General features: G+C 33.5%; 1 protein-coding gene across 3 annotated transcripts in view; it reads right to left on the bottom strand.

Annotated features, from left to right (window-relative positions):
- The window catches only part of LOC114124896 (cGMP-dependent protein kinase, isozyme 2 forms cD4/T1/T3A/T3B), a 166,154-nt gene that overhangs the window by 58,620 nt on the left and 95,112 nt on the right, over nucleotides 1-12,422 (bottom strand). The window contains exon 1 of one of the 3 annotated variants that reach the window (XM_050202830.1): nucleotides 3,453-4,109. The exons of the other annotated variants lie outside the window; for them this stretch is intronic. Coding sequence (XP_050058787.1) covers nucleotides 3,453-3,847 — 395 coding nt within the window. The 5' untranslated portion in view covers nucleotides 3,848-4,109. Of the gene's footprint in view, nucleotides 1-3,452; nucleotides 4,110-12,422 lie in introns of those variants that run through there. 3 annotated transcript variants of the gene reach the window in all.

The raw sequence follows: 12,422 nt of genomic DNA, 5'->3' as shown, positions 1-12,422 counted from the left end.
CTATAGTCTCAATCACGAACCTAAAAATGTTATAAGTAGTGAATAAAACAATACAATATTATGTTTAGCTAAACAATGTTTAAGTGCACTGGGTATAAAATATGTCTATACAAACGTATGTATTATAATTATCATTAATTATATTATTATATAATATAGATTATTGAACATTTGACGGATGTTTAAAATCGATTACATACAATATTTATCACACAGCAGCTACGATAAGTGTATACTTGTATAAAACGATACAGGCTAGTGTTTGCGCGTTACAATCACCTCGAGTATTTGGTTCAGGGACCATTGGGTCGAAAAATAATAATATAAATGCATAATACGAATACACACGGCACCCGTTTTACAGAGAGGCACAGTGTTGGGCGAATGGCATTATTATCATAATATAAGAATAAACGATATAAGATAATAATATTATATCGTCGATCGGAATCGTCAAACAGTATCAATCCATAAAGGTAATAAATGCGTATATATGTATTATGTATTACCTATGTATATATTTAACACAACATATTATAATATATTACTATATGAACAGCTAAACGTGGTGAAAGTTTTAATCGATTCGGAATAATTGCCGGTCATCGTGTTCGTGTACACATAAGAGTTTACGTATTAGCTACCTATTGTAGTATCGCGTGCGGTGCATCTTAATGTAGTAACTAAATATGATTGAAACCGATGATACGGTAATAGGTATAAAAATTACATACCGCGAATAATATTATATTATTATAAACAGAAGAACCGCTGACAGCCCATCCGTTTGATATTTACAATATATAATATTATAATATATATATATAATATAGATATAGGTCATAACTTCCGATCTATGTATACAGACGACGTTTAAATAACGCAAGCAAATCGTCTGTTGTTAAATTATTATAACCACCGCGAGAGATGACTAATATTCGACGTCTATACGCATCAGAGACATATTATACAACGACAACATCGTATTACACATTTGATACACGCCTATATATTATTATGCAGACCGACGGTGCGACAACGAGAGTATAATATAATTATATATACTTGTATACTTATAGCATACCTAACCAGTAACTACAGCTGTTATAATGTATTATCGCAATCAATGAGTGTGGGCTGCAGTCATCGATCGAGGGTTTTATTTTATTTTTTCCAAATCGGCTGCTACAACAACCTACATCAGTCCAAGGAATTTGTTCCGATACGAAACGTATAAGGCATGAAAATGTCCAACTCTGCGGCTACTAATTAGACGCACGCAACGTCGTATTACACGCGTTGATCCACGCCAAGGTCTACCCCCCTGTCCGTGTGGTTTTGTATCTATTTATCTTATCAAATCTTTCGTTGCACGTAAAAAGTCTTATAAATACGAAGCGTATACATTGGTAATTTTACACATTCAAATCAAACATATTGCAAACATACACATTTCATTATTTTTATTAACTTTTTGTATATAACTGTCCGAAAAAAAACAGATACACGCATTCATTGAGTATACTCCAAATTGCCACCGTTGTTCGCTATGAGAAATGTAAACTTGTAAAATCGCACAATCGTTTTCCGACTGTTAAATTCAATGTATTTATTTATTTTTATTTTTTATAGCAATCAATAACATGCAGCCATGCAGGTACATCATATAGGTGACAGCATGAGTATATAAACACATATTAAGGCCAACAGAAGTGTGAACAAGACTACTGTTGCAGAGGACATTATCAGAAACGATTATACTGACCGGAAACACGCGTATGAAAACCATGGAAATCGTTAGTCTTTTCAAACGACTGGTAGATCTATAATAATGCGAAAAGAATATTTCTAACTCGTTTTCAGAATAATTACATTCGAATATCGATCTGTAAACAGTGTAAACGATAGAAACAGTGACTCAGTGACTGTATTCCCACGTGGTGCGTATACGATTAGACAGCTATAAATCATCGCTACTAACAATCCTACAATAGTTACACTCTCGCCACCAACTATGTAATTGGAGACACGCGACTGACCTATGGCGATTAAGATCAGTCGATTATTGGACTAAATTATAACGAGTATATTCGAACCGTTTTTAAAATCTATTCATACCATGTTATAATATCAACTCAAAAAATAGCAACGATGAATAATGGCGCAAAATATTTATTGTTAAACAAATAGTGCGTACACGACATGTCAATTGATCATTACATTTATCGTAATAAAATACAACTTGAACACACACACCTTTGTGATCTCACATTTAAATACCGTAGTATTGATTACATATAGATGTATTTATAAACACACACATATATCGAATGATTATCGAGGCTCAATTTCAAAATAATATTGGGCTGAAAAACGAGCAAGCCGAGGCTGTTTAAAACACGAATTTGTCGAGGGCACAACATTTTTTTCTCCCTCAAACACGTCTATCAACTGTCAATCGCACGACCAACACTCGAGAACCGATATCTCTAAGACATATTTTAATATTTATAAACTAAAATTTACTCTAAAAATTGTACGCATTTTATAAGCGTGTCTTACAGTATCGACTCTATATTAAAATACGTACATATGTAGGTAATATGCAGCGTTAGGAAACTTCCATAGATCGTGCACCGGCGCAACAAAAAACCGACAAAAACGTAGATTATTATAATACACTGATAAAATGTTCAAGAATATGACAATTGAGATGGAAATGGAAATGGAACGAGATAGGCAAAGAATTCTTAAGTACGAGACGAAAAATGTTTGACCAAAGTACGGGAGACGGCACTACCGGTTACTTAGTTACTATACCGGCTGCAGAGACCTAATAACGCTATATTATACACGCGAGCTCGACAGGACACAACACATACGTATAATACGTACCTAACCAACAGAGACATGTTTTCGTTAGAGACAATAAGCAACGACCTATGACCTCCGTTATAAGGGGTGGCTAGAATTTTGGATTTTTGATGTGCAATATTTTTTATTTTAGTTCGATAGAACTTTCGATCGTTTCCTGTACTGAAGAGGATTAAAACAAGATTAAGATCGACTAAAAGTTAAGAAAGACTTGATAACTTGGCATTATACCTTCAATACACAGAAATTGAACTTACGTACTTCTTGTTTAAATTTTTATGATACAACAAATGAGTTGTATTATAATAATTATATAGATTTTAAATTATAATATTATATTAGGTATACAACAAATTTTAAATGTGGTAATGCCACTTATGTGGTTGAGTGACCGAGTTTTTAAATCGTAATTATTTATAGTTCACTTATAATAACTCGGGTCATGGACTGTCATAATTATCATAACTGTTGTCTGTATATATTATTATATAGTAGGGTCCACATTTTCTATACCGCCATACAGCCCATAAACAGGACTCAAAATATCGAAATCAAGTGAGGCCCAATAAGAAACTCACTTTGAGGACTTTGGAACTTTGACGATGGGTAACGGGTCTGTGGTCCTGAGCGGTTCGGCCGAAATGGCTTGCCGGGTAGGTCGTCCCTTGAACGACGAACCCGCGGCGTGTCCGTGATGATCGCCGCCGTTACAGCAGCCGCCACCTCCGCCGCCGTTGCCGTACACGACCAGATCGTCGGCCGACATCTGTATGGCCATAATGTGATGGGTGAGAGGCCTGACCACCTGTCGGAACTTGTCGATCTCGTTGCGCAGGTGCCGGACGCTGGCGTCACGCTCGTCGAGCCGGTGCTCCAGCCGGGCGATGTAGTCGTCTTTCTTCCTCGACTCGGATATCCGACGGGCCAGCTCGCGCTCCAGGTCTCGCAACCTGTTCATCACTGACGTGCTCATCGCGAGCGCTGACGGTTGGGTTAGCTACAGACGGCGCTATTATAATATATATCACTATATTATTATTATTATCGTATCGTCGGTTTCGCGTTTATCGCCGCGCGTACTGTACACTATAATACGTAACTGCGGTGTGGTTTCGGACGCGTCGAACCCGACTGTCGCAGGTACACGCGCGGCGGTGCGCTGTTGCGTTTACGCGTTCCGCGCGTTTGTGTGTATTCCCCTCCGCTGTCTCGTTGCGACACAACCGGGTCAAGGATCTGTAAAACGATGATCGATTTCAATTCCGTGCGCGGCGACCGGCGGACCGGCCGCAAGGTCCTCCGGTAGGAACGCGCCGCGAAAACCGGCCGCAGGAATTATACAACATTATAATGATACTACGACTATAGGTCTGAGAATTCAATGTCTTAAAAAAAAAACATCCAAAAATTCCCTAAAAAAATACACTTATGCCTATATTTTATTATTCTAAACAAGTTTTGAATCAAAAAACACTTATTAAATGTAAGAACAACTTTTGCAGAACCGCAGCGCAATTTTAATTCTTCTAAATGTAATTATTTTGGCATTTAATCTACCGCCGTTACTCGAAATCATAATTTTTAAGTAGTATGCGAATTCGTTCAAAAAGTAACGATAATAATTATTAATCGGACAAAAACAGTTAAAGGTAAAAAGTCAAAACATTAATAAAATAAAAAAAGGATTTTAGAGTAAATTGTCTTAAAATACTCTAAATAACGATTTAAATGACTTTAAAATTGTCAAAAACTACTAAATTAAAACTTCTTATTCCGCGATTCAAAAACCTATAGTTATACTATATTACTAGAAGTAGATACCTATGTTAAAAAATAAGCATCGAGTAGCTAGCTTTTAAAAACAATGCAAAGTGTATCTAAATCCCAGCCCTAAACATAACAAAGCCTAACCACGGTGTTGGCGTATAACGTGTGATAGATGGGTGGGATGATGAAAATCTACGATTGGTCTACCTTGCGCTCCTCATGATGATAATAAAGACACTATTTTTAAACGGAGAAGAAACGCATTTTCCTACAATTACGTAAAATAATAAACTATATTATTAAATTGCATTATGAACGATAAACGAGCTCGTAAAAAAAAATTAAGTAGTTGTATACTTGTATAAATTCACACAAGCGTGTGATGTTGCAGTACACATAGTGTGCGTGCGTATGCTATAATATACACGCATATAATACGTCGGTGAACGACAATATTTAACTTCATCATAATTTACGACTTTGGCGTATATTTTTTTTTTCATCGGTCTTGTTTTTATTATAATACATATATTTTGATCGTAAACGAACATTATTTTTACGCGAGTGTACGCGGTTATTAAAATCTTCCGGGGTCCTGCTATATTCCTATATTTAGAAGGGGCTAACTAAAATATTTTACGTGCCCAATGACGGTAGTATCATATTTATATAATCGTTCTTTATTGTATCACCGTGTAATTGTCGCAAAATTATATATGAAAGCACATCACACATCAATTCATCATATGTAATATTTTGGGATAGAAATAACAAGTAAAATTAAGGTATTTGTAGTGAATATATTGACGGGACTTGATAGAGCTTTATATAGGAGTAACGTGTTCGATGTCCGCAGGTCTTCGAAATGAGTAGGAGGACGGGCTAAGGATTACGGATCGAAGTCGATACACAACACGCTCAACGTATAGAAATCAGCCGCAACTACAACAGAATAACGCGTGTAGACTGTAGACATCCTAATAACATATTCTTTTCGTTAACGAGCACGAGCAAAAATTTAGTGAGTATAAGGAAGGTTATATGTATATCATAACCAATTAAAATTATTGATTAAAGTTTATATGATATACCTACATATAAATAGAAAATTTGTTTAACGTTTAGGGGGGTTTGAATCTGTATCAGTGCCTGGTCGTTAATTGTATTGTTTAGCATATCCGTCCGGGTTTAACTTTCTCATAATGACGATCTGTTTCGCCAGTCTGAATGGATAGAACGCAATGAAATCTATAGGTATTACACAAACAAATAGATAATCAGAAATTACGCCGAATGGACAAAATCCCGTTTTTTTAAGAAAAAACCTCGGAGTCATGTATTTGGTTGTATTTTTTTGAAAAATAAAAATGAAAACTCGAATTTAGTTAAGCTGGTTCCGAGTCATCGTCTGAAAATCATCCGCAATTAGCGCCAACAGCATATAAGTGATAATTAAATGATGAGATATGTAAACGAAATATTGGATATATTGAAAGAAGACTTCTAAGCCATAGTAGTCTTTATCAGTATTCTCAACATTTATTTACGGCGACCACCCCCCCCTTCTCCAAAAAACGAATATTGAATTTAATTGTGACTCCCAAATATACATTTTATATCAGATTACATAGATATTTTTATAAATACGATTTACTTATGAAGCATTAAATACATAATTATTGCGATTTTTTAAATGTTAAGTCCAATGAAATGTCAATAAAATAAAATAATGTAGTACAATACGTTTACTGAAAATAGTGCGTGTTCCATTTAAATGATTTACGAATCTAGACGCCATAACAAATGTATTTATTTTTGTGATCCCTAATATTTTGTATTGATTTGAATCGTTATTTTTTCAACCCTAAATGTTCAGTTGCGATGATCCCGGGGGTAGAAAACACTGGTTTATACGACGATGATTAGACACATGTCTCTACAACTACCAGCTAACGCCAAACGACCACTTTATCTATAATATACGCATTACACACACTCGCGCGCGGCATTACACAAACACTGTATATAATATATTCCGTGAACCGTGCGATCGGTACCTATTTAGAATTTTCTTACTGTGCACAAAAACGGATAGTATTATTCAGGTAAGTCGATTTCACTAATCATCAATAACTATAACTGACTCGCGGTAGAACAGTTGAATAGTTTTGATTATTCGCAAAGAGTACGATGGTAATAACGCCCGATTTGCACGGAATACGGTGCCAGTGTACTACCTATAATATGTATAAGTCAATCTATTGCAGGGTACGCACGTACGCTGTGTGGACAAAACCGGAAACCGGACGACGAGGGAGGTAATTATTAATAAACTCGAACGGAACGAATTATTATTGTTTATTCGGAATATTAATTACGTTATACTATACAATACTGTCGGTAGAAAAAGCTGTGTATAATGTTTGACTGACGACACGACGGACACCGGTTGGACACCGCACAATACGTAGATAGACGCTGGAAACGACTGTCGGCGATGGCGCGACGCTGTCCGCCGTCGGCGCCCGGGACGTGACGTGCGATTGCCGCCGTCACTCCCACCATCGCGGGAGGCGGCGGCGGCGGCCACCTGAACTTCAAGGTGGGCACCCACTGGGACGAGCGTTTGTCGCCGTCGTCGTCGCCCGCCACGCTCGTCTCGTTCACACAGCACGCGCTACCCTCACTCTCACTCGCTATCCTATCTATCGTCTATCTATAATAATACATCACTTTGCTGTGTTACCGCATATTTTCCCTTCTATTACTACAATATTAATATTATTGCAGTTACATCTCGTACATAAATTATACTCTAAAGTCTAAACACACACTATGCACGTACCTACACCAGTTTACGGATTACAGCGATATATCGCAGACTTTCTCAGGCTTAAATTTTCGCTTGCAACTGCACGTAGTGTGCATTAAACGTATTGCATACGCTGTCAGTCTACTGTTGAGTTACTGATGACTAAAAATAGAACTATTCGATATTCCAGTACATTTATAACAGCGACATAATGTCACAAAAAAAAAAAAAAAAATTATTTAGATACATTTTATAGCGGGCACTCAATATTAATTTATACAAAACATACAACAATATTGGATCAGTTGTTCAAACATTAGTAAAAACATTTATTTATATTAATTTTCCGGAATATGTACCCGCGTATCACAAGTAACCCCCTACGGTGTTACGCGTAAACCACAAATTGAGCACAGAATGGATGAAATTTCATCTATTCTGTGGTTTGAGTACCATTGCAATATAGAATTGACCTACGTGAAATGTACACACGCTTGAAACTTTGATACCCCGTCTAAATAACTATTTATTATAACAAAAATGATGCATGCAGATAGGTCGACATTCATCCATTAACACGTGCGACCTCTGCAAGACGCAAATATGGCGCGCAAAAAATATTCAAATACTTAAAATGTAATCGTATGAATAAAACAAAATACATCAACGAGATTCTTGGGGTTAGCTCCCCAGGAGTAACCTACTACTGAAACGCAAAATCAGTTAAGATTAAGATTACAAAAAAAAAAACACCATAATATTCAGTCCATAAACACGTTAATTATATGTTAAAACAATATAGTATAATTTTAGATAACTATTTAAACCAAATGTATCTATCTTTTTAAAATAATATTGATGAAAAATCTCTCTCATAAGTGTTCAACAAACCCTAAAAGCTATGGAAAACTTATATACGTAAGGAATATAAATTTTTCCTTGGATAATTTCAATATTGTAATTAGACCACCCCGCCTTTAATCTTTTTTCTGTGCCGCCACCCTTCAGACCACGTAACATTTTAGTGTATTTTATTCGTATATCTCTCATTCGCTATTTATTTGTGTACATATGTCTGTCTTTCTTTATCTATTGTAATATTTTTACGATGTACCTATATATATATTATACACTATATAAATACACATTATATTATAGAATTGACCTACACAAAATATACATACTGGATGATACTTCAACTTTCTGTTCAAACTATTATTTATTATTAGGTATTAAAATGACAACTGGGTGACAGTTCGACATGCATTCACCATCAAAACTCAAATATACAGTAAAGTAGGTATTTATTAAAATATACATAACATAATCATTTTAGAGTCGTGAAACTAACTAGGTATCATATTGAAGAAAGTTCTTAAAAAAATAATCAAACCCACGCAGTTACAGAAAACTTAAATTCTATACAACGAATAGAAATCCTTCCTTATAGTATCGTAATAAGCCCCCTCCTTCACCACGTTAAACTATTATACATAAATTGAGAGAGAGAGAGAGATTGGATAGTTTATTATGATTAACATATTTAATTCATACATTGTTACTGTACCGAAGAATCGCGTCCCTGTTGCAGTGATATACGTAGGTTGTATTATTATTCGCAAACGAGCCTGCGTAGGACTCTTCCAAGAGTCCCGTACAACCAACACAATCAAGTGAAAACAAACAAATACGATCGCAAAAAACCTGCACTGAGCCCGGGGAATTATTTCAATATAGTATACGTAGGCCACACAACTCTTATTCGCAATTACAAACTAGAAGAATATGGGTAGGAAGATACCTGAGGCACCCAAATCGTGTATTTGTCTAACATTATATGTTCTCTAGTGTCGGTATTGAAAGGAAGAAATATAAAATGATAATAGCAATAATTGGGCGACGATCGAAAATATATACGCATAAATTATACCTACGTCACACCTCAGGCGCGTCATTCACAGCATACTCGTTAGTCGTTAATCGTTATATGAGTGACAATATTTTATTTCCGCAGGTCGCTGACGAGTTTTTTCTATACTGATTTACGACCTACGGAGGTGAAACCGTGACGGGTCATCGAGCAAGTGACAAGTGGGCTCGAGTTGCTGTTTTATATTTTTTTTTTTATGATACACATTTAATGAGCAGACAGAAAAAAAACTATAAAACGATCCTTAGATTTCATACAATCGTAAAATTGACACGCACTTTATTGCTCTATACACTTGTACACTATTTAAATCAAACTTAAAATCTTAAATAACAGCATACAAGAACACATTTTCCAATATAAATAATTAATCGCATGTACTTCTTTTCTATATGAACCAATTGAAAACAGGACAAAAACCTAATTTTTTGTTAGTTCATAAAAGCATAACTTATTATTGAGAACAAAGCTTAGGTAACTATTTAATTTACGTTAATTCATATTATATAGTATAATAATTTAAAATTATAAATGTGTATCAAATTAATGTTCACGAAATTTTTGAACTAGGTATTTTAAATAAAATACTTAATATTTACTTTCTAATAATGATACTACCATAACACATTATAATAAATCACTTTGGATCATATAATATTACTTTATTAAGCTACTTCTTTTTTATCAACTTACATAAGTATGAGTGTATAACTATGAATTTTTTGCTTAAAAATCAGTCTCATTATAATTATATAATAAGAATCAATAAGTTACCTATTCATTCACTTGCTAAGTTATACAGTGGCGTAACCAGCACAAAATAATTGGGTAGGCCCGTTTTTTTCTGTTGTGTTTACTACTATTAGGACTTACACTTTTTGAATAATAACAAATATTGAGTCGTTTGAGGATAAATCGTTATCGTTACGTGATTTCGTAAAAATTTAAAATTCAAACGCTCATAACATTTTTCCTATAATTTGAAGGAAAACTTATAGATAAGTTAGTATTAATTTTTTTAGTCTTAGATATAATAAACACAAAAATTTTTATGAATCTTCAACTACAAAGTTATACATGTAAATTTTCGCAATTTTGACATGTATCATAAAAATTTGAACTTTAAACGCTCATAAAAAAAAAAATTGTGACTTACAATTTTTGATTTATTTTAACTGCAATAAGAATAAATTATAAAAAATTTTGTATAAAAGTTTCAAGTTTTTTTGGTGACACAAAATTTTTTTATCGACACTTCGAAAAAAAATAGAAATTAGAAAAGTTGAAAATTTCAGTTGTCTATAAATAACTCAAAAAAGCCAGAATATTTTGAAAATTATTTATTTTTATTTTTTTATATTTAACTGTATATAGATAACACTAATATAAACATTTAGTGAAAATTTCAAGTACTTGCAGTGATTAGTTTTTTAGTTACAACTGTATAAAAAATCGATTTTGTCGATTTAACTGGTTTTCCGTCGCATTTTTTTTTGAAAACTACTGGAAAATTTTTAGTTTTGACCTCTATAATTGCACCAAGAATATTAACTTTGCCATCGGAAACCACCCCCCCCCCCCCCCCAAAGTTTGAAATTGAAGCATTATTTCGACAAGTTATGCTGTACAGACAGCTAACACACATCACTGTAAAATCAATACATTTATCACTTTGTTCAAAATTTAAAGTAATATTAATTTATAGAGTAAACAATATTTTTACTCCAAATTTTTACTAGTGATAAAAAAAAATTAAACAAAAATTGGGCAGGCCCGGGCCTAGTTGGCCTACCCTATAAATTTGCCACTGAAGCTATACCTAAACATAATTTTTAAAACTTAATAATCAAAGTAACTATTACTTTAACATTAAACATAAAACTTAAAAAAAACTCTTAATAGCAGTAAAAAAAGCTCTATAGTTTTCGTCTATATATATTAATGTATTTCCTTTATTCGAAGTTTTAAGTATATATTTTTTTTATTATTATTATTATTTACAATTATTTATCATTTTTTATTTTATTTCTTAGTAGGTATCAATTTATGTTAATTTTTTGACATGTAGTTGAGGTCAAATGTATCTTATTTTGCCAAAGTAATTCTGGCAAATGTCATGCGATAGTGATAGGACAGCTAATCCGTTATAAAATGTTGGAAACAGACCTCGAGAATACGTTAATTTATCTATATATTAAACAAATAGACGTTTATAGGGAAGATGTCGGCTATGCAAATGAAAAATTACTAACTCCGCAGTATTCTAACCTGATTACTCTAACCTAAACTAAAAATATCACCAAAATCTTTGCACGTCTGTCGGCTATAATTAATGTACCATACTTTAATATGTATATGAGTGTGCCAAAACCAATTTTCGTTTGTTAGTAAAAAAAAAGCTGGAGAATTATACTTAAACTATATTCCAAAATGTACAATATTCTATATTAAAAATTGTACACCTAAACCTAAGTGATCTTATAAGCATAAGTAACCTTGCAGTTGAATACATTTTATACGACGATAGTTAATAATTATTAAATATTGGCAACTTAAAAATTACAGTCAACCTTAAATTGTATAACTTATAGCTATATAAATAATAACAAACAATATATAAATACCGAATTTAATGATACCAAGTACGCACTACGCAGAGTTCAATGCGCAACCATATATAGGTAATAAATACTTAGATATTGTAATAATAATATATTAAACTTTAGGACAGGTGTAAAGAAAGGCGTACATAACAACTAATTATTGAATAAGAAGACCTAGATATCTATTATTAGGAATAACTTTACACCTACACACTAAAAAGTTAAATTGAGTTGAAAGTAAAAAAAAAATACCTATACATAATCTAAGTTTTATAACAAGATCAGAGTCGCAAATCCCTGGAGCATTTGCTCACTAAAACAAGATTATTGATCTAAATTATAGAATTAATAAACATAATGCGTTTATAGTTCTATGTAGTCCAAGCAACTGTAAACATCTAGAACACGTATATTTTATATCAGGAAAAGTAATTAA

The sequence above is a fragment of the Aphis gossypii genome, chromosome 3 (assembly GCF_020184175.1).
Source record: "Aphis gossypii isolate Hap1 chromosome 3, ASM2018417v2, whole genome shotgun sequence".
Classification (NCBI taxonomy): Eukaryota; Metazoa; Arthropoda; class Insecta; order Hemiptera; family Aphididae; genus Aphis; species Aphis gossypii.
This window is presented reverse-complemented; position numbering and strand designations above follow the sequence as displayed.